Genomic DNA, 24,514 nt, shown 5'->3' with positions numbered 1-24,514 from the left:
AATACATTTTTAAAAATTTTCACATTACCAGTACTTACCTTGGGACGTATTGTTTGTTGAGATTATTAGGCAGCTTCCTTCACTGTAATTCTGTGTGCTAGAAGTGTGAGGTTTTTGTACTGTAGATTTTTCCTTTGCCTGATCACTGTAGTAACTGTATTCTGTTTTATTATTATAATATCAATGTCTTTTTAAATACCTTTCTTTGGCGGTGCATCACACTTCAGATAGAAGGAACTTCTATATAACATAGAGGCCACTTCTTTAAAATTATAAAGATTCAGTTCCTGTATTGAAAGGGGCTTGGAAGCATTGAATTCAGGATTTCTTTGATGATGAGTTCTGCTGACCACATTAATTTATTAATCTAGTAATCTATTAATAGTATACAATCCTTCATTAAGACTGGAATGAGTATTTTTAAAATCATCAGTATTTTAAAATCAGCTTAATAAAGTTTGCTTCCTATGCAGCTGATTTTAGACATTAACATTTTTTATGTAATTTTTCAGGAATATTTCTCTTCATGAGATGGTAAATATAATAGTATTTTGAATGATTTAACAGGTATACCAGTTTAAAGTACATGCATTCTTTCTATTATTAAATAATAACTTTTAGTTTACGTATTAGACAACTTCCAGGCTTGGCTTTTTTTAATTATTGCCTGTAAGAACGTGGAAGTCACAGTGTGTAATACCTGATTTAAAACTTACTGACTTTTAAATTTCTTAAAATTAAGATTATTTTTTCTTCTCTTCTTCCTTCCCAGTTACAGGGCAGTTGATGAACCTTCCAAAGCCTGTTATCAGAAACGCTTTCCCTCTGTTCATTAAAACATGTATGGTGTACCATGACACCTCGTGGCATTTATCTTTACTAAAGAAAACAATTTTCAACTATTGGTAAGTTCTGAACACTTGAGAGAGTTGCTTTTTGGTTTGTGTGTGGTGGGGGAAAGCATTACCTTGAGGACTTTGAATTATCTTTAAATTTAAACTTAACACTGACAATGAAGGTTAATTTAAAAACCTAACACAGAATTAAAACCTGACGTAAATTTCTTTGGCTACTGTATTGTTCCTACCTTCTGGCTTGGTCACCTTCATTAATCCTGATCAGTCGGTTGTTCTCTCTGAGTATATGAGAAGCAGGAAGAAAGAATATCACAAGACTCAAAACAGAAAAACATTTAGGGGTGATGCAAAAACAGGAAAGGTAGGAGCTTCACTGCTCTTACTGTTCCTATTCTACTCAGCCTCAGTTCTGGGAAGCCTAGAGTCCATGGTCAGGTGCAAACAAGAATTAGCAGTGATTGGCCATAACAACAGAGTGGAAATTTGTGTACTTTTGTATTCAGAAAAAACAGCTGTGGTTCCTCAAACTTTCTGAGGCTTGCTGAAATAGCATGGCTTTAATACCCTGTCATTAAAGAAATTGGTATTGTTGATCTAAAAAATGATCCTCTTCCTTAAGGGAGCTAGTCTGTGACTAATAACTGTACAGAACACAGCTCTTAGAACGTGGGCATGTGAGTTTCAGAAAGTGGCTAGCTCTTTTAAGAGAGAGTGCACCTGGGACTGGGGAATATACTGAAAATTATCTTGTTATGATGGAGTTACAGCACACAAACTAAATTTAGAACAAGGTAGAGTGAAGAATTATAATTAAAACTTAAATGTCTTAAGACTACTGAATAGCATGTTTTCTTCATAATGTTTTATAGCGGGGAGATATGTGATTCACTGTTATGTTTTACCTGTTATTCAAGAAGATGGAGTTAACAAATAAATATACTGTCATAGATAAGATTAAACACCTCATCCCATTAACCCCAGTTTGCCCCCCCTCGCCAAAAAAAAAAAAAAGTGGCTGAAATAGTCACCTCTTCATCTATAAACTGAGTTCCTGATCCTGGAAACTGTACTCCATTGGCTTCAGTGGGACTACTCACACTATATAAAGTTACTCATGTGCATGATGAGTCTTTGCAAGATCAGGACCTATGTTTTGAAGAGACCTCCCAGACCTAAAATGTTTTCCTTGTCACAGCATACACAAAATAAATCCGTGTAAAATAAATAGAAACTGCTGAATAACACCTTTTAGTGTAAAAGCTGGAATTCCTAATTTGCTTAATCTATTCTAAACTGTAGTTTAAAATTACCATTACATTTTTGTTTTTTATTGGTGGAGGTGTATGAGACCATTTCTCATAGGTAGCTAGCTCTTTAATCTTGTCTGGAATCTGAATCACACTGTTGAGGTAAGAATTCTGTTAACAAGAATTAAAATTTAATTGTAAGGTTGTTTTAATAATCCACATAGAACAATATATTCATATACAGTCCCATACAGAATGCATGTTGTTAGACAGGCAGCATGGTTTAGAAGAATGAGCACAAATTATTATCCTAGGGTGAAATGTTGGCTTCCATTTAAGTCAGTGGGAGTTTTGCCATTAATTTCAGTGGGGCCAGGATTTTACTCTTGGTTTTGCCACGCATTGTATGGCCTTTGGTAAACCATTTAAACTCTGCTGTAATTTCTAAATGTGTAAAATGATAATATCCTCAGAGGATTATTGAAGACTAATGTGTGCAAAGGACTATGTAAGTTGTAAATATTATGTTGAATTAACCATTTTAATATTGGTCAATTCTTCTGTACACAAATCAACCATTATATGAATGTAAAAGAATTTATGTAGTGTTATCTTTTTAAATTGTGTAACTAAAAAAGAACATATACAGACACTGCTCTGTGTGTGTGAGGGAGTGGGGCACCAGTGTACCAAACAGTTTTACTTCTGTAGTCACAACCTATTAAAACTTATTGGGAAGTCTGTCTTTTGACATATAATGTGTGTGTATGTTTGGACTGTCTTGAATTTCTTTGATCTTTAAGTCTAGGAATATGGTATCATCTAATAAAATCTGGCAGTTGGTTCGATATTTGCAGGAGGGCATCCTCCCTGAAATTCTGTTGTTGACTGTTAGAGAAACTCTGAATTTTACTTCAGGTTTAAGGTTAACATCATTGTTTTATCAATTAAATGGGACGGATTGGTGTCTTTAGGACCACAAATGTCTCTTTTTAAAACAGCATTTAGAATTAAGAGTATCTTTAAAAATTGCAAAACAAAAAAATACTTTTCCAAGGAGTTTAAAATATGTGAACTCTAAAATTTGATTCTGTACATTTTTAAGGGTAACACTGCTGCATAATTACCATTGTGCAATCACATGGCTTGTAGATCTTGGAATTGTGTTCATAAACTCTAGCGCCTTCTACATTGGTGGACTAGGTAGCATATTTAGTCCATCAGCTGATAGCTGAGTGTTGAACACTCGTTAGCTGTAAGGCTTGACTGAGAGAGTTTCAGAATTTGTATCATTGTTTTATTTATTTTCTTACTAATTTTAATAATTGTTTATCAGAATTGTCTTTCTCATATAAGAGTTGTAGGAATAATATACCAGTAATATACAAACAGCTCAGAGAGCTGCTATGCCTGTGCTGCTCTAGAAAGTTTAATGTCCTCGACTGTTGTAGGAGAAACATGAAACCTTGAATTCTGCTTGTGACTATTAAGAGCAAAGTGGGTTTATTCTAAAATTTACTCAGATGGTAAAAACGTACACAGTTGTTTAAAAACCAATATTTTCTTTCTTTAACTTTCTTTCAGCTAACTTTTAATTAAAGAATACAAACCTGTGTGCTCCTGTTGTAAAGTTTAAACTGTTGTTGCCTAATTTATATTGCATTTCAATCTGCCACGGAACATCATGCTGTCAGGTTTTCCCTCAAAGCCATTAAGGGTAAGGGCTTGTCTTCACTATGAGCTAAATCAGCACTGCTGCGATCAATGCATCAGGCATCGATTTCATAGAATCATATAACTGGAAGGGACCTCGAGAGGTCATCTAGTCCAGTCCCCTGCACTCAAGGCAGGACTAAGTATTATTTAGACCATCCCTGACAGGTATTTGTCTAACCTGCTCTTAAAAATCCCCAATGATGGAGATTCCACAACCTCCCTAGGCAATTTATTCCAGTGCTTAACCTCTCTGACAGTTAGGAATGTCCACCTAAACCGCCCTTGCTGCAATTTAAGCCTATTGCTTCTTGTTCTATTTAGCAGGTCTGGTGAAAACACGATAAGTTGATGGGAGATCCCCTCGCCTCCAGTACTCCACCTCCCTGAGAGGCTGAAGTTATGTCGATGGCAGGAGAGTGTCTCCCGTTGACATAGCGTTACATAGACACCGCTGTAAGTTGATCTAAGCTATGTTGACTTAAGTTACATATCTTATGTAACTTAAATAGCATAACTTAGATAGACTTACCTTGTTATTGTAGACCAGGCCTAAATGCTCTACCATGCTTTTATTTTTGAAGTTTCTCGTTTTTCTCTGAAAACATGCCTTCACCTCCAACATTAGCCTGAACTAATAAACTAATATTTTAACAAGTTTTCACACTTTCTGGGTTTTTGTCCATCTGATAGTGTATGGCTTACCATTTTGTAGAATCTATTTATTGGAGCAGGAGGATTCTGGATTGGTTTGAAGAGACTCAGTTGTAGCCAGATGGCCTTTGAGGATTTGAGGCATGCTCCTAGCTCTTGACAGCCAATTTGACCAGTATTTAAGGCTTGATCATCAAGGTTTGGGAGCACAGGGTGAAATCTGTATTGATTGCTCCCACTTATTTCAGTTCTGGCTGTTGGGGTTTGAATGTGTTTTTGTTTATCTCCACCACTGCAGTAGCATGGTCTAAAGAATATAAATATTTCTGGCCCATCAGACACCTTCAGCTCTCCTCCTAGAAGAGGTCGTCTTCTAACTGTAGACTCCACTGGTGTCTAAGCTGTCATCTTTTACCATGTTTTGAGTTTCCTGACTTAATCTGCTCCATACAGGTTGAGAGTTTGAACCTGTTCTTTGAGGTAGAGTGCTTGGAAATAGCCTGACTGAATCAGTTGACTCCCTCCCTCATCCATTGATTTGTTAGAACATGTAAATATGCCAAGGGTGTAGTTGCTAACCATTCTTGCATTGATTGAAGTGGGTGTCTTTCTGTGTTCTTGAACACTGTCTATCGTAAGAATTTCTAAAAGGAAAAAAATTTCCTGCAGTAATGTCAGCGATGTCCTAATATTTTTGCAGCTTGAAATTAGTCAAAACCCAGTGCCGGAATTCAGTTGCATATTCCTCAACAGATTATGCTAATTATAGTTGCAGGCTCATTACACCATGACTATTGAGAAGAAATGGTCTTAATGGACATGATCAACATTGAGAGGCCCAGGGCTATGACATCACCTGTTGTTTTTTATTTTACAAAGCAGTAGTTTTGAAAAGTTTCAGATTTGTTTACTTTGTCATTGTCTCATTAAGTATAAAATGCCCTGGATGCTACTTGCTATAGTTACCTTTGCTTTGAGTTTGGTAGAGTTTGTGATAGCGAAGATCTCTAAATACAAAGCCTCCAGATGTGGGATGGTCTTGGAAAGTAGGTTTATCAATCAGTGATATTTACATTCAGCTTACATACTAGATATTCACAGCCAAATGCAATTTTAGGTCTCAGTTCTACAAAGCTTAATTTACTGGTTCCATTGAAATCAAGACATGTGTTTGGTCTTCGCAGGATCAGGCCTAAACTTATGAAGAAGGGAATGTTTGCCCCATCACCAGTGAGAACCTCTGTATCTAAAGTTAGTGCTTGCAGATTCATGGGGAGACAAGGATACATCTTGAGTCTTTGTGTGTGCAGAGGAAGCAGTTCTCTTTAAAGAGAAATTAGAAGCTGAAGGAAAAGGGGACAAAAGACATGCTGAACTCCCTCTGATGAATGTCTCTCAATCCTACATGTCCTAAGGATCCCTTAGTTATGAAAAGTTGTCCTATCAAATAATTTTACTTTTGTTTCACCACTGCTATTAATTGTTCTTGATACTTAAGTGGCTTATAAGCTGAACATTCTCTGCTTATGTAAAAATCTAATAAAAGTAAAACACATCTTAAAATATGTCTTTTCATTGGAAATGAACCCCAAGATCTCTGCCTTATCCATAATGTTCCTTACATTAGAAGACATTGCTTTCTAGGGGTAGAGTTTGCAGGAGTAAAAATAAAGGCAAGTACCCATTCTGGTCCTTAATGCAATGTCTTCATTCTCTCTCATTTATAGGGACAAGATTGTATATTGGAGTGCCTTCATCATACTCTTTTGCAAGTCTTGTCTAGTTCTCAGTGACATCACAGGTCCAAAGGTCCAATTTGTCCTTACCACAGACATCAGTCTGTATTTGAAGGAATCTGGAATTCACAATTTTGATTTTTTTTTTTCCTGGCCAAAAGGACTTTGTTTCTTTAATCAAATTAAGGTTGCTTACTTCTGTCTGACAATTTGTTTAGTCAAGCTTTACATTTGTGCTTTTAAACATTGTGCGAACTGAGTGTGTTTTTGAACATCCAGTATAAACACATTTTCTTGAAAACTTGTATTGGAAGTACTCTATCATCCATCTTATCCCTAAGATTCTCTTCTGTACGTTCCCCCCCGAAATACATTCTTACAGAAATAGTCTCTGCTTCTGGAGAGTGAGCTCTTCCATTGCTAGCTTGAGTAGCAGGAGAGTGACTGCTGGGAGTCATCGTCCATCAGTGCTTTCATTCTGCTGCTTTTTCTGACCCATTAAGTAGGTGCAGTAACCCAAGCATAGACACAATCCTCTTCTGTTTTTCTGTTTTCCGATTAATTTGTAGTAATGTAAGAACATACCTATGCCTGGGTTCCTGTACATGTTATTTTCCCAGTGTTCTCAACTAGATCCAAGTGAAATTGACAAGCATCCTGTGTCCTATTCTGCAAGTAGAAGAGTTGAAAGTGTGACCCAACCTAGCGGAGTTCGTCTGCACTGGAATTTAAAAAATGTTGGAATGCTGGGGGGTGGGGGAGGGCTGTGGGCATGGGCAGGGGATAAGGGAAATAGAAACATGGGATGCATTCATTTAATTTTACATGGTAAAATTTTGGACTGAGTTTCAGTTCTTCCTTAATCTGTTAGCTGAATTTGTTTTATCTTGATAACTATGAGCAACATTTGAATTTTTTTATCTATATTCCAGTTAAGCTTTTCCCCCAGGGGAGTATGGAATGTTAGGTTGTTCTTAGTATCGTGTATAATACATACAGTAATACAGGATGGGCAGGGATGGTGTCCGTAGCCTCTGTTTGCCAGAAGTTGGGAATGGACGACAGGGGTTGGATCACTTAATGATTATCTGTTCTGTTCATTCCCTCTGGGGCACCTGGCATTGGCCACTGTAGGAAGACAGGATACTGGGCTAGATAGACCTTTGGTCTGACCCAGTATGGCTGTTCTTATGTTATGGTAGCCTATTATTTATATGTCCTTTGTTTGTTTTTTTCACTCTAAGGCTATGTGGTACTTAATTGTACGCAGGCTAAATTGTTTGTACATTTTTTTGGTTAGTTTTTGTCCTAAAAAAAAAAATCTTTCTCCTGGATCATGCTTTGGATTGATCAAAGAAATTTGTAATCTGTGTTTTTGTTGCTGTTTTCCTTCTGAGCAAAGGAAACAAAGTACCTTTGAGGAGGAGGAAGAGTTGTTGTTTGTCTCCAAGATTTTTCTGGGGGACAGTTCTGTAGACTTACCTTACACCCAGGAAGTGTGTTTTCTGCTTGTCTCTTTTTATTCGGGACTAAAGTGTTATATAGCAGGGGTTTTTGTACCCTTTAATTTTAATTGGGTTAAATCTTAATCTTGGGACTACTCATATCGTAATGTTGACAGGATAGTCCTATAACTATTTGCTATTTTGAAGGACTGTTCTAACTTAACTGATGATCCCTCAGTTTTAGTAAGGCTGCTGCTATATCCAGAAGGCACACCTTTATGCCTAGGTATTGATGGCGTAAAATCAACAATTTTTGAATTGCTTAGAGTACTTAGCACAGTGGAGATAAGATTAGTGCAGGGTTGTGCCCTTAAGGTTCTAACTTTCAGATACTAATTCAGTCTGAAAACTAAATAGTTTTTTCTCAGCTGTATTTTAAAATATCTCACATTATGATATTTGAGATGAAAAGAGAATATTACTTGGGGGGAAAAACCTTACTTGGTTGAAGCAATAAATATTATCTTTGCAGTGACTGATTTAGCATTGAAATACTACTTTTGTGAAGTGTAGAAAGTTTGGTACTCTAAAGTTTAGAATTCATTGTGAAATTTAGAATAAGTGCTAAGATACTTTTTTCCATCAAAGATAATGTTGTGAAAAGTAAGATATTACAGTGGTGGCCACCTGAAACAGATGTACTTCAATGAAGTCTCCTTCATTGTTGAACTTCCACAGGAAGTCCGTTCTAATAAAACAAACAACCTCAAGTAACTGTCATTTTGACTGAGGTTTCTAGTTTAATATAGAATTGATAATAATCAATTCTATATTAACGTTCAAAGAATATTTTAACAAGTTGTGGTACAGTTGAAGGAGGCTACCTGATTTAGTGTTCTGAAGTCTGCAGCTTTGCTCCTGTTGTTTTATTTAGTAGATAAAGACTATTTTGTTGAGTGTGCAAAACAGTTTCTCATTTCACAAAAAGTGGATTAGAACATGTGAGCAAGACGGTCCATAAGCTTAGACTGAATGTTAGTGTCAAATCGGGCTGTATTTTATTAACTTGTTAAAGAAGTAAACAAGACAATGCTAAGTACAGTAAATTGTTCACCAACTGATTACATTGACTTGGTTCCATTGTGTGTATCTGCAATTCACTAGAAAATTCTTGAATTTACAGTATTTGTAGAACTAGGTTCATTCTAGCAGTAATTTAGACTTGTATTTTTAATACTTAGTTTCAGACCTAGCCTGTAAAAATGTGAGCAGTGTCATTCTGACCTATAGCTATAAATTGACATATGGCTAAGTAAAATTAAATGTGCTGAGATTTAAAAGCCCATACTTGATTTTACTATTGTGTAAGTGCATTTTTGTTTAGAAACAATCTCTATAATTTTGCAGTTTGTTTATTAATATGCTTTCAGTAGAATCAAATTACTATATTTGCACATTAGCTTGCGGAGAAAATATGTTCAGACTACAGTTTATTGTTTGTGTGGGGGGAGGATTTGTCAGAGTCCCTACAGATGAGCTTTCATGGTTCACTGGCCTCTTGGAAGGCACTGTTGTAGCAACCTTCCTTTATCAGAGTACCAGATTTTCCTCCCTCTGGAGGGTGTTATAGTAACTGATAGATCAATCAGAAAAGTCCTGTAGACTAGAGCAACTTTCTGTTTTGGAGATTGGGGATGCTGTCTCTGCAGTGTCCTTATTCCTTTGTTCCCTAGAAAGTGAGAGGCTGTACTTGGGGAAACTAACATGGTTGTTGGACATATTAATGCAGAGCAGAGGTGGGATTTACCATATTTCAAAGTTCAGCCCGGTAAAATACTAAACCCTTTGAATGGTATATCTAACACATGTTTTTTAAACCACTGGAAATGAGCTCTCCAAGGTTTGTTAGCTATTTATCAATTAAAACTTCCTCTGTTCAGATTGGTTAGCAGAATAATTTATTCTCTTGTACCATAAAAGTGGTATTAAAAAACTATAAATAGCCTGATATGCATAGTATCTGTTATATAACATTGTCAAAGTAGTAGACAATTGCAAAGCTTCTGTCTTTCTATAGTGGATATTTAATTTTAGGATTACCAAAATTTGCAGCTATTTGTTGGTGTATATCACCCTGACAGGGTTTGAGAGAATGCCATTTATTTATTCCTGGTTTCTTTTCGTCGGATGTAGCTTTTTGCAAATTGAAAAATAGATCCTAATGGTCAAAGATATCACTAGCTCCAGTTAATTTTTTCAAGGGCTGTCAAGCGATTAAAAAAAATTTATCGCAATGTTAATAAAATATTTATTTAAATATTTTGGCATGTTTTCCACTTTTTCAAATACTGTATATTCAGTTTCAACGCATAATACAAAATGTACAGTGATCACTTTATTTATTTTTTATTATAAATATTTTCACTGTAAAAATAAAAGATAGTATTTTTCAATTCACTTAATACAAGTACTGTAGTACAATCACTTTATCATGAAATTTGAATTTACGAATGTCAAATTATTCACCAAAAACCCCCTACTTTCTAAAACAAAACAATGTCAAACTTTAGAGCCTGCAAGTCCACTCAGTCCTACTTCTTGTTCAGCCAATTGCTGAGACAAACAAGTTTGTTTACATGTGCAGGAGCAGGGTGGATAAAAATCAATGATTTTTTTAAAATCGGATTTAAATCGGATTTTTTTGATAAAATGCTTTTTGAGGAAAAAACCTATCTAAAGATAGCATTAATTAAGATACATTCTAGTTCAAAGATATCTCATCATGGAACAGGGATTATAAATTCTAATTCTATAGTATGAGACTATATTGATGTAATGTTTAAGGAAAGTTTTGTAAATGAGTTCCAATAGTTCATGGATTAGGGACCCAATCTTATGGGGTTCCAGGGGCTTCTGTATAGATTATTTAGGTTAATCTTTCTATCTATCCAATGGGACTCAGTGCTCAGTCTAGAAGATGCCGTCAGAGATGCTTAGTTTTGCAGTTCTCAAACTGTGAATTTGTGTCTCCAGAGATAATATGCTGGTTAACAGCAAAAATGTTTTAAAATAAATAAATATATAGAGGTGAGAAATAACGGACCTCAACCCTGTTGTCCCTCTGCAAATTTGTGTACACAGAGTCAATCCCTTACCTCTCTCTAAAAGTGCAAAGTTTCAGAAAGTTCAATGAATAGAAGATTGCTGGGGGCGGAAAAGAAGGCTAGAGATAAATGTGGGAAGGGAGGGACAGGCAGTAGAAACAAAAGTGAAACTGTTTGAGCAGCATATTCCAGAAGTCTTGAGGTCTTTCTGAGTGTAGCCTTCATTGATTTGAGATCTACCGTACCATTCTCTCACTAGAAGGGAAAACTATAATGGCAGCAGGCCGTAAGAGAGACCCAGTTTGGGAATAAGAACCATTCAAGAAATGTTTGCTGATGATGTTTTAAATAAAGTCACACCAGTGAACTAGTGGAAGTCACTTAAGCACTTGGATTCAGAGACAGTTGAAGTGATAATCTCACTTTTAACAGCAGTAGCTTCTTCTGATGGTGTAGAAAGAATATTTTCTTCCTTTGGACTAATTCATTCCAAATTGAGAAATGGTTTGGGACCTGAAAAAGCAGGAAAGCTTGTTTTTCTTTTCCAGATTATGAACAAACAGGAAAATGAAGGTGAAGATGACTGAGTTAGCTGCAGAAGCCAATATTTTAAGTTCCTCATGTTGACCTGGCTGATGTAGTCAATTTAATTTTTGTTTTTTTAAAAAAATATTTCATTTAACTGTTTTAGTTAAAAACAATTTTAACAAAAACAAACCTGATTTTAAAAAACTTGAATGTTTAAATTCAAAAATTCATATGTTTGTTTTATTAAAATATTATGTTTGCTGTTGAAGAAAAAAATCCAGAATACATAGCATTATTGTTTTTAGTTAAATAAAACAATTTAAATGTCTGTCTGATGATGTTCTCTTCCTAATACAGCATGGCAAGAAAATCCTCCAAATATTGATTAAGCTGTTGAATTGGAGTTAGTTCATCTCCCAATGACTTCAATAAATATTTGCTTCAATTACCTTTGGTAAATAAAATAACCAAATAATCATTCATTTTCTGATATACCTGTAAAACTAATCTGAAAAGTTTTAAAAATATATCGTGTGTACCTTCTAAAAATGAAACCTACATCTATCTCTGAGTTGTGAAGAATATGTATTAAGGTTATAACAACCAACAAGAATGCACTTCTGTGTAGAAATCTATGATTAAATCGAGTCTTCCTGACTAGTGATTTAAATCATGATTTAAATCAAATCCACTCTGTGCAGGAGTCAGTGCTGCCCACTTCTTGTTTACAATGTCACCTGAAAGGGAGAATAGGCGTTCACATGGCACTGTTTTAGCTGGCGTTGCAAGATATTTATGTGCCAGATGTGCTAAAGATTCATATGTCCCTTCATGCTTCAACCACCATTCCAGACAACATGCATCCATGCTGATGATGGGTTCTGCTCAATAGCGATCCAAAGCAGTGCAGACTGACGCTTGTTTGTTTTTCATCATCTGAGTTAGATGCCATCCGCAGAAAGTTGATTTTCTTTTTTGGTAGTTTGGGTTCTGTATTTTCTGCATCGGAGTGTTGCTTTTTTAAGACTTCTGGAAGCATACTCCACACGTTGTCCCTCTCAGGTTTTGGAAGGCACTTCAGATTCTTAAACCTTGGGTTGAGTGCGGTAGCTATCTTTAGAAATCTCACATTAGTACCTTCTTTGCATTTTGTCAAATCTGCAATGAAAGTGTTCTTAAAACGAACAACATGCTGGGTCAGCATCCGAGACTGCTATGAAATGAAATATATGGCAGAATGCGGGTAAAGCACAGAGCAGGAGACCTACAATTCTCCCCCAAGAAGTTCAGTCACAAGTTTAATTAATGCATTATTTTTTTAACGACCGTCATCAGCATGGATCAGCATACACTTCCGGAATGGTGGCCAAAGCATGAAGGGGCATACAAATGTTGGGCATACAAACGTTTAGCGTATCTGGCATGTAAATACCTTGCAACGCCAGCTACAAGAGTGCCATGCAAACACCTGTTCTCACTTTCAGGTTACATTGTGAATAAGAAGCAGGCAGCAGTATCTCCCGTAAATGTAAACAAACTTGTTTGTCTTAGCAAGTGGCTGAACAACAAGTAGGACTGGGTGGACTTGTAGGCTCTAAAGTTTTACATTGTTTTGGTTTTTTGAGTGCAGTTATGTAACAAAGAATCTACATTTGTGAGTTGCACTTTCACAATGAAGAGATTGCACTACAGTACTTGTATGAGGTGAATGCTATTTCTTTTGTTTATCATTTTTACAGTGCAACTATTTGTAATAAAAATAATATAAAATGAGCACTGTACACTTGGAATTCTGTGTTGTAATTGAAATCAATATATTTGAAAATGTAGAAAAATATCCAAAATATTCAATAAATTTCAATTGGTATTCTGTTTAACGGTGCGATTAAAACAGCGATTAATCACGATTAATTTTTTTGAGTTAATCACATGGGTTAACGGCGATTAATTGACAGCCCTAATTTTTTCACTTCCTGAACCAACAGGAGACTTGTAGTCACACATCCTACACACATCTCTTGAGTTGTGGGAGAGGACCCTTGCATACCTGCTATGGTGGGAACTCTTTTGTCCTTTGGCAGCACAGTGATTCTTTGGGGAATTGCCCATATTGCAGTGTTAGTTTTAGGTATAATTCGAGGGCTGCCCTAACCTGACTCCCATGCGCACACAAAGCTCTTTAGATTGAGTGAAGTGGTGCTTTAAACTCTAGCTAGCTGGCCAGTCAGGGCAGGAGTTGTGGGTTGAGCTAGTAATGAAGTGGGAGCTCAGCTATTCTGTGCTGTTAATACATTCTGTGCAGCTCAAAAACTTTGCAGTGTGACTGCTGTCATGTGATGTAGGCTAATTTGAGTGCAGTTAACATGGGCTAACACTGCAATGAAGGTAAGCAGTGGGTTGGTTGTTAGTATCTTATATAGCTACCATAGGAAATTGGACAGACTGTTGTAGATGGAGGTCTGGGTTGGTGATGCTCTGTTTTCAACCTCTGTTCATACCACATTAATGGATATTTTATAAATGTAGTGTTGATATCTTTTTTTTTTTGAGGAAGCTCTGTATCTGTTAAAAGAAAAGGAGGACTTGTGGCACCTTAGAGACTAACCAATTTATTTGAGCATAAGCTTTCGTGAGCTACAGCTCACTTCATCGGATGCATACAGTGGAAAATACAGTGAGGAGATTTTATATACACAGAGAACATGAAACAATGGGTTTTACCATACAGATTGTAATAAGAGTGATCAGGAAAGGTGAGCTGTTACCAGCAGGAGAACGGGGGGGGGGGTAAGGGGGGGACACCTTTTGTCGTGATAATCAAGGTGGGCCATTTCCAGCAGTTGACAAGAACAGTAGGAGGGGAAATAACAAGGGGAAATAGTTTTACTTTGTGTAATGATCCATCCACTCTCAGGCTTTATTCAAGCCTAAGTTAATCGTATTCAGTTTGCAAATTAATTTCAATTCAGCAGTCTCTCATTGGAGTCTGGTTTTGAAGATTTTTTTTGTTGAAGAATTGCCACCTTTAGGTCTGTAATCGAGTGACCAAAGAGATTGGAGTGTTCTCCAAGTGGTTTTTGAATGTTATAATTCTTGACGTCTGATTTGTGTCCATTTATTCTTTTACATGGAGACTGTCCGGTTTGGCCAATGTACATGGCAGAGGGGCATTGCTGGCACATGATGGCATATATAACATTGGTAGATGCACAGGTGAACGAGCCTCTGATAGTGTGGCTGATGTGATTAGGCCCTATGATGGTGTCCCCTGAATAGATATGTGGACACAGTTGGCAACGGGCTTTGTTGCAAGGATAGGTTCCTGGGTTAGTGTTTTTGGTGTGTGGTTGCTGGTGAGTATTTGCTTCAGGTTGGGGGGCTGTCTGTAAGCAAGGACTGGCCTGTCTCCCAAGATCTGTGAGAGTGATGGGTCGTCCTTCAGGATAGGTTGTAGATCCTTGATTATGTGTTGGAGAGGTTTTAGTTGGGGGCTGAAGGTGGTGGCTAATGGCGCTCTGTTATTTTCTTTGTTGGGCCTGTCCTGTAGTAGGTAACTTCTGGGTACTCTTCTGGCTCTGTGTATATAAAATCTCCCCACTGTATTTTCTACTGTATGCATCCGATGAAGTGAGCTGTAGCTCACGAAAGCTTCTGCTCAGATAAATTTGTTAGTCTCTAAGGTGCCGCAAGTACTCCTTTTTCTTTTTGCGGATACAGACTAACACGGCTGCCACTCTGAAATCTGTATCTGTTGTGACCCCAATGAATACTTTCCAAGTAGGAAACTATACAGCACTTTAAACTTGGATACATTCTATTTGAAGTTTTTCCTAAAGGCTGGAAATTTCCATGTGATAGTTGTGTATTGGAAATGGGTTGTATAAAGTAAAATTCAGTGGAATTAAGGAGGAATACACAGCAATGCACAGATAGAATTTATGAAACTAAAATTTTAGTGACATCACATGACATACTGGTGAAAGGATCTGGATAGACACATTACCCAAGAGAAATGGGATTTGATCTGGAAAAGAGGACCAGCAATCTCAATCTGAGATTTAGATTAAGATGTTTTTTCAAGGGTACCTAATATTGGTCAGGTTAATATATATAGAGAGCGGGGCTGGGGGGGGGGACTGAATGGGGATAAGTGCTGAAGAAATTGTGGAGTGAGTGGAGATTTGTGCATATATGGTGGACATGTCCAGTCATTAGAGTATTTGGATGCAGCTTATTACCACTACCACAATTGTTGGATATTTATTACCAAATGATCCTTTGGTAATCCTCCTGGGCTTTCTAGCAGAAATGGTCACACACAAGGAAGTGAAGAATTAATCTCTCATCTGCTAGTAGCTGCAAGGCTACTGGTAGCCTTGGAAAAAGATAAATAGTCCAACACTAGAGGAATCATTCAAAAATGTGGGAGGTGATGGTTATGGAACAATTGACACACCAATTGTGTACCCAACAATATAGACGGAGGACAAATAGTTACTTAGCTATTTGGTTACCATTTATTCAGTACTCGGAGTGTACTCACCTGCCAAAAAAAAGTTACTTTCCAACTTTTTTGAATATTAACAATTGATAGATCTGCCTGTTTTGTTAAATGTGTAATCAGAAGTTTCACTCAGTTTTATAAAATCACCAAAACATCATGTTATAAAGTAGTATGAAGATGCTCACTCTGTAATATGGTAACATCTTATTTAATCATCAGACCTCTATCTTATTACTGTAAGTTTCTCGAAAGCTCATTGTTGTAATGATTGTTTTGTTTCCTGATATTTACATGGCAAGGATTTGTAAACAGGTTAACTTCCTAAATAAATATAGTTTGAGAAAATATTTTTAATGATATCAGTAATTATATAAGTAGATAATACTGTTGTGTGACGAGTGAAACATTGGTAACAGAATGTGTCTGCCAAAAAAGCCAGTACAGCTCTTACTTTTTGCTTTCGATAACGGTGCAGACTGTTCTGATCCAAAACTGGAACTTGTCTGTTCTTGGTATTCTATTTTTTGACTGAGATATAGGCTAAATCTTAAATCATGTATTCTCTCCAAACTCAGCAACTCTTCATACTTCTCACATGCTTTCTTTAAAGGCTGCTTCCTTATGTGTTTTTGGGTATCTTGACAGGAAGCTAGATATACTAAAGTTTGGTTATAGATGGATCCTGTTTGTAAAATGAGGTTTTAATCTCTGATAACCAAAGACTGTGTGTGCACTTAACTTTGTTACATACCGACTTTAATGGGACTACTAACAATGTGTAAAGTTATGCACACATGCAAGTATTTGAAATTTGGGACAAAATTATAAAAAGTAAGACATCTTTGAAATATGCAGGATACAAGTAAAGGCTTAGTGAAGAATAAATGAAGCTGTGGATGACTTCATATTAAACAAAAATAGATACATTTTCAAGAGTTTTACTAACATTAGACTTCGGAGAATTAAAGCATGTCAGAGAGATCGGTAGAGGACTGTGTGTGAGAGAGAGAGAGACAGAGAGAGATGTGGAGACAATAGAGTAAATGTTTCAAAATATAGAAGTAAAACCCCTCATGAAGCAAAGTTAGAGTAATGCTAATCCATACACTTTATAGTAAAACTTTCAAGTTTGTTAATTTGAGACCTGAATTTTAATACCCCGATGCCATGTTTCTTTAATTTTGTTCATCTATTAATGACTCTATTATAGTTAGTGAAATCATTCCAGAAGTTGTCACTTATTTATTATTTTATTTTTTGAAGTCTTTCATCTGTGTTAGTAGAAATGTATTGGGCACATGTATGACTTCATCTAGTAAATATTTTCATTTAAAAAAATCTGTCATTTTCTTCAAAACTAGGACTTTTCTTATTAAATATTTCTATTTAACTCTTTCAGAAGCCACATTACATTTAAATACTAACTGGAACTCCGGCCTAAATAATCCAATCTGAGTTAATTGAAATCTTATTCAGAGTATTAAAAAGAGCTTTCATAAGCTCACATTTTAATATTTTTGTCTATGTGATGATCCGTTTTTATAAAATTGACTTCTACTTCCCAGTTTATTTTTCTTTAGTCTCAGGTGATTCCATTAGTAGTTGGAGGGGCTACATTTCTGTAGAACTCCTTCCATTATTTCTCATAAATAGCTATATCTAATCACAAAGTAGGGTAGAAAACCAAAACCACAAAGCAGTGTGTAAAACTGGAACACGGGAGAGGAGGATTTTGAAGCTTACTGAATTAACTACTAGCAAATTGCCTTAAATTTAACTTGTGCTAATTCCCTACTGGTCCTTGACATAAAACGGATGCTCTAGTTTGACATGGGTAGACAAAAAACTAACTAACTCTTCTGAATTTGAGACATATTTAATTTCTCCCCCAAAGACCTCTTATATAAAAAGTACAATGATGTTATAAAATGGTGAATGTGGAACAAAGTATATAAGGGGACAGGTTCTGTGACACACAGATCAAGTAATTTATAACTGTTTCTCTCAGATTGGAAGATGTTGAATTTTACTAGTCAAACTGAACACAAATATTCTTATTATTGCGCACAAATTTGAAGGTGACAGATAAAGTGGAATTCTCTTGTTGCGATAGCCACTAGTCCTCACAAATAATAGTTTCATCACCTTGCCAATTGATGGCAGAAAGTATTTTTTTGTGTCCTCCTGGCTTTCAGTCTCCAGACTCTCTTCAGTTTAGGGAGGCAGGAATGAGAAATTCAGTCTCTTTCCAGTAGTGAGGTGTTCTGTTTTTCTTTTGTAGCTATTCTGCCAGTTTCAGATTTACTGTTGAGTGATTTTTGTTAGTCTCCGAGCTAGTGTGCTCCCCTTCCCTCAAGTAGATGAATCTAAGAACCCAAAGACTAGAAAATTCTCAACATGCAGTACATTTTTGCATCAAACATGAGCAACTTGTCTTTACTTTCAAGGATCTTCATGGCCTGTCTCCACCCTACCTGTCATGTCATTCTCTATCGAGAAGTTGACTCCTGCCTCTGATTGGTTGCTGATGCCACCCTCCATTGCCTACTTATTAAACTTTTAAACAAGCACTTTCATGTTTTCTCCTATGCTGTCCATCACGCTTGAGAGGAGTGCCCCCATAAACATCTGCAAAGTTATCGAATGATGCTCCTTCAAAACTGTCCTTAAACTTTTCTTTTTCCATGATACCTAGAAAAAGTTGATAGCACATCAGTGGTCTAACTGCTGAGGCCATTTGTCTGTTATGCTGACCAATATTGTCTCATTGTTTTGTTTTACTCTATTTTATCTCTTGTTTTATCCTTAGATTGTAAGCTGTGTGGGACACGTCTTTTTGTTCGTTTGTTCTACCACAATGGGATATTGGTCCATGACTAAGGCTTTTAGGTGCTACAGTAATAAAACTACAGTGCTTTTGCAGTAAGCCACCTTTCATGGTCCTGCAGAGTCTCATTTCCAGTACTCTTACCACTCTTATACTTAATATTTTAGTAGAGCATGAACTCAGAGCAGAATAATGGAGCGCCCCCACTTTCTTTGGGCCAATCCACACTCCAAACTGGTTTTAGTTCTCATGCAGTCTGCCTCTATCGTGTCTGACAATGCCACAGCTACTTACTGCCAGCCCTCTCCTCAAGATACCTGGCAGATTTGCATGGCCTACATTCCAAAGAGCCTGCCCCATAGGGAAACATTTTGGGGGAGAGTCCAGAGTTTCACCCCCCAAATGTATCCTCCAACCTTCTGCTTCCTCTTTAGTGCCCTTAGAAATATGGGCAAGCAAACTAGGATCATCCAGCTCCTACCCTTCTTTGGTTAGTGATTCTTTCATCCTGCCCAGAGGCTGCATCTTCTGCCAAGGTCTTGGTGAGTGGGAGGAAAGGTGATACTTGGTCCTTTATTGCTAGGCTCTAGAATCTAGTAAGAATATACTGAACAGGAAATAGCCAAATCCAGTGAGAAGCTCTCCTCATCCAGTGAGGCTAGCAAGTGCTCTGTCCGTAAGGACAAGGCTAGTAAAGATTGATTCAGGTTAGTTCCAGGGGCTCAGTCTCAAAAGGGTCTAGTTAAAGAAGCCCTGCTTGAATTTAAAACAAACAAACAAAGAAAGGCACCAGGAGATTCATATCACAAGCTTGCACAGATTCCTTTATCCTAGCCATCTTCAGTCTAGACACTTACACTGATTTCATCACTGTGGTACAAATGGCTTTTCTCTGTTGGAAGATAACTAGTAATGAGATGTATATCCAGAAGGCAGACAACACACAAAGAAAAAACATACATATAGTCAAAATAAGCTGAGGGAAACACACGTAGTGGCAGAGGTCTTCCTTATCAAATGCTAGGGAAATTCTCTGAACTTCAGATGGAAGGCATTGAAGAAGAAACCCACGAAAGGCTGTTGCTGCCTAAATTCAAGATGGATGAAAATGTTGCTAAATATGCTTGATATTATCCATAGCAAAATGAGGAACAGTAACTCCAAGGGGAGCCTGTTTCCAACCAAGTCCAAGAAGTTGCTCCTTTTCTTGTAAACTTTCATGTTGGAATGAGAACACCGAAAGGAAAGAAGACAAATATATAAAAAACCTGTTCACTTCATAACTGAGATTTCTTGCATCTTCCTTTGAATGAATGCATGGATGGTGGACCACTCATCTGATCCTATATGGTGGTTCCAATTTTCCAAAAGGCAAAAAGACTTCTACAGCCTCTAAAAGTAGATGCACTAGTGGCTTCTTTAATCAAAAATACTGTCCTTCCATCTGAGAAGCGGGCTTTCAGGAGCCCACTGGTACAAAATTATGGAGCTGTGGCAGTCAAATCCTCAATCACAGTATTTCAAATCATCAATCACAGTATTTCTAACAATTTTTTCCTTTCAAGTCCAAACATTGGAAGAACTGATTTTCAAATGTTCTCTCACTTTAGTGAGAGAAGACTGTCTGTCTGTCTGTCTGTCTGTCTGATTCTTGTATAGGGTCTTTAAGGCTATGTCTACGCTACCCCTGGATCGATGCTCTGGCGATCAATGCACAGGGGGTCGATTTAGTGGGTCTACTGAAGACCCGCTAACTCAGTGGCAGTTCACTGTCCGGTCGACCCCGGTACTCCACTGGGAACAAGAGGAGCAAGATAAGTCGACGGGAGAGTATCTCCCGTCTACCCCTAAGTCGACCTAAGCTACGTCAACTCCAGCTATATTCTTCACGTAGCTGGAGTTGTGAAACTTAAGTTGACTTACCGCAGTAGTGTAGATGTGGGCTAAGATCTGTGGCATGGGTAATGGCTTCCAGTGCAATCTTCAGGACACCTATATCTGAGGACTACTGGTTGAACCTGGAAATCTACCTGCAGTGATGTCATCCAGATATTCTGCAGGTACATAGCATCAGCCTCTTCTAATTTGCACCAAAAAGTCTAGCCCTCTTATGCGTTTTGTTTTCCCTGGTACTTCTTTAAAAGAGCTTCTGGTTACTCCCAAGGAAGAGGATAGATATTCCCAAGGAGGAAAATCTAGGGCTTACTCCATCTGGAATTTAAACACCAAAAATAACACATGGCTACCAGTTCTACCTGTCCAAGTATTCCTCCTCCCTTGGAAGAGGCTACTGTTTTCAAGTGTCTCTGGTCAAAGAAGATACTATGCCATGGAATTCTCACATTCCTGTGGAGACCGTTATCTTCTTGCAGACCTCAAGGAACCTCTGCAGACAGAGCAATGTGTGAAACAGTAGCTCACCTTCTGAAGTTTGAAGTCATCAGAGAGGTCCCTCAAATGGAGAGGTCTTACAGCATACTATTGATCTTCTTTTTTTTTTTCTCTCTCTCTCCTTTTTTTCCTGAAGATTTTGGGTTCAGATTCTGTCACTCTAAGACAGAGGTGACTTATTTAATGCTATATGGAAACCATATATGGACTATGTTCATGCTGATATTGGAGTATTTAAAAAATAATAATTAAATAGTAGTTTATCACTTCACTTGTGAATTTGATCCTACTTGCGTTATGGAAAAAATGTTAACCTTAACACATCTTGTTTTATGAATTTCTTTAGAAGAAACAAGTTAGAACATTTAGCAGCTTTAAGAGGGAAGACTTCTGCTGGCAGTTAAAAAAAAAAAAAACAAAACAAAACTATACATTTAAATTAAAGATTGTCAGGGAATATATATTGATGTTGGCAACGCTAGTAGCATCATCCAGGCTTGGCAGGAATCTGCTGTAAGGGTCTTCTGAATTGGTCGGTAAAAGTCCAAGTCTGATGCAAAAGATACCGTTTTGGGAGTCAGAGAATCCTTACTATGCATACATCTACAGTATTTGGTGAACAAACAGTGTTTTAGGGGCCCTTGATTGAAAAAAGGGTGATTATATAGAGACTAAATCAAATCCATTCCGTTCAAAAAGTATGCCTGGCAAATAAATTTATCGTGACACTAAAAATGATACAGACTAACACGACTGCTACTCTGAAACCTGTAAAAATGTTTTGATCGTAAATAGAAAACGAGTTAAAGTTCAGGTGAAATTAACTTCATAGTCTTTATACATTAAAACTTTACTTGATTGAGGGGGGATTTAAAATTTTCCGAAATGTGGTTTCAGATCTGTCTGATTTTTCTCTGACACCGTAACGGCATTATAGCCCCAAAGCAACAATATAGCAAAGTAAATGGCTAGTGTCAATTGACTTTTACTGTTTGAGGATTTAGAGTATTTAGCGTGCTATACATAAGTTGGGTTTTTTCCCCCCTAAGGAAATACTGCTGCTACAGGATACTATTCAGTGGTTTGCATCCATTAGCATAGTTTCAACTCTAGTTCTTATTTATCAAGTCTTAAATGATAAAAACTGACAGGTATTTTACCAGGACCATTTCAGTAACACAAAGCTTGTCTACAACACTAACATGTTGCACATTAATTGGACCATGTTGACTGCTGGTGTGCACTAAAGATTCCCTAGTGTTCTCTGACTTAGTGCTGCTTGAAACAGTACTATGTTAAAGCACACTAGGGAACCTTTAGTGCACACCAGCAGGGTATTCATGCAACAATTAATGCAAAACATGTTACTGCACTTTAGAAATCATACCTCCCATAGTGTACATTATCCCACTATGTGTACAAGCCCTTACTGACAAGCTTTTTCACCATAATCCTGTGTTAATTTAAAGTATAATCAGTGGTACATGTAAAATAATGTCTGAGATGTTCCTGTGTGTTGGAGAGTTGAACTTCCACTCTGATTTCTCTTAATAATGTGAATTATTTGAATACTAGCATTATGGTTAAGATTAATCACATAAGGAACACACAATCTGTGCTAGGCAATAATTTTTGTTTTATGATGACAAGATAATCCTCGAAGAGCATTTAATGTGGTGCAGTTTCACCAGTGCTATTGACAAAATACATTTTTACATTTGTTTTGCATTTTGAGGTAATGCTTTCCTTTCTCCCTCCAGAGTCTGTGGACGAGGAAACACAAAGATTCCCAAATGAATAACCGAAAGGAAGATATGGAGATTGCCTCCCATTACCGTCATCTGCTTCGTGAGCTCAATGAGCAGAGACAGCATGGCATCCTCTGTGATGTTTGCATTATAGTGGAGGGGAAGATCTTTAAGGCTCACAAAAATGTCCTGCTCGGGAGCAGCCGCTACTTCAAGACTCTTTACTGCCAGGTGCAGAAGACATCTGACCAGGCCACAGTCACTCATTTAGACATTGTAACTGCACAGGGCTTTAAAGCCATCATTGACTTCATGTATTCTGCACACTTAGCACTGACAAGCAGAAATGTCATTGAGGTGATGTCAGCTGCTAGCTATCTCCAGATGACTGATATTGTACAAGCTTGTCACAATTTCATAAAGGCAGCTCTTGACATAAGTATAAAGTCTGATGCCTCAGATGATCTTGTTGATTATGAACTTGGGGCCGCTTCCAGCAGTAGTACAGATGCTTTGATTTCAGCAGTGGTGGCTGGTAGGAGTATTTCTCCGTGGTTAGCTCGACGAACAAGTCCCGCGAACTCTTCTGGAGATTCGGCCATTGCTAGCTGTCATGAAGGAGGGAGCAGTTATGGAAAAGAGGATCAGGAACCAAAAACAGATAGCCATGATGACATTTCATCCCAGTCTCTTTGGTCCAGTGACATGGGCTATGGGTCTTTGCGTATCAAAGAGGAGCAAATTTCACCATCTCACTATGGAGGGAGTGAATTGCGTTCTGCCAAGGATAGTGCAATACAGAACACTTTCTCAGAACAAGGAGCAGGGGATGGCTGGCAACCCACTGGACGCAGAAAGAATAGAAAAAATAAAGAAACTGTGCGTCATATTACACAGCAAGTAGAGACTGACAGCAGGGCAAGCTCTCCAGTGCCATCTTTTTTATCTGCCTCAGGATGGCCATACAACAGTCGTGACCCAAGTAAGGTTTTGTTTTGGTTTTTTTTTTTCTTTTGATTTTCAGCAATGAGCAGCTGTAGTAATGCAAATATAGATAGTATTTTGCTTATAGCACACTTGTCATTCACTGAAATAAAAATATTATGAACTTCTGGGGATTGATAATGGAATATAGAACCTTATATCTTTAGGTTATTTATCCAAACTTATCCCTGGATAGTAGAGAACTGAAGTCATAGTCATCTCATAGGTATTAATTTGCGAATAAAATAGTGGCTTAAGTCAGGTCCTTGATGTACAATTGTCTGTCACCAAAACTGCCATTCTTACTAGCAGTGTTGGTAAAGGATTGAAACGGGACTTGACCACCTGCTAGATTAATCATTTCAGGTCAGGGTTGAGGAGCACTGGTTGTCTAGAGTAAGGAGTCTTTTTTAATTGCTACTGCATGTGCTCTAATCTCTGCATCTTAATGAGACTACTGTTTCTAACACTGCCTTCTGGTATCTACAGGAGCGCCAGTTTCACTCATATGGCCTGCTTAGATCACTCCTCAGTGGAGGAACAGCTATGGTGTTGACAGAGGGGGCGATTAAGGACAACATAGCATCCATGTTCCTCCTTAATCAAATGTCAGCCAAGTGTTTAGTGGCTTTAAGAATGGAAGTCCTCATGTCGTTTCATGGTTTAGACCATCTATTGGTTTATTATGAATATCTGCAGTCTTTCAGATGAGCAGGTTTAAATGCATTGCAAGGGAGACAAATACACTCTTCGCCTCTTTTGAATTTTCATCAGTG

At 37.4% G+C, this 24,514-nt stretch overlaps 1 protein-coding gene across 11 annotated transcripts in view; it reads left to right on the top strand.

Moving 5' to 3' along the window:
- ZBTB46 (zinc finger and BTB domain containing 46) overlaps nt 1–24,514 on the top strand; it is a 109,933-nt gene that overhangs the window by 7,506 nt on the left and 77,913 nt on the right. For all 11 annotated transcript variants that reach the window (XR_005222143.2, XM_043526588.1, XM_037877205.2 and 8 more), the window contains 2 exons: nt 773–905; nt 22,767–23,736. Coding sequence is in view for 10 of the 11 variants with exons in the window: in XM_043526588.1 (XP_043382523.1) it covers nt 22,800–23,736 (937 nt within the window). In the remaining variant the exon portion in view is untranslated. The remainder of the gene's footprint in view (nt 1–772; nt 906–22,766; nt 23,737–24,514) is intronic.

This window comes from Chelonia mydas, chromosome 13, assembly GCF_015237465.2.
Source record: "Chelonia mydas isolate rCheMyd1 chromosome 13, rCheMyd1.pri.v2, whole genome shotgun sequence".
Classification (NCBI taxonomy): domain Eukaryota; kingdom Metazoa; phylum Chordata; order Testudines; family Cheloniidae; genus Chelonia; species Chelonia mydas.
The sequence above is the reverse complement of the archived record's forward strand: the minus strand, read 5'-3'. Positions and strand labels throughout refer to the sequence as shown.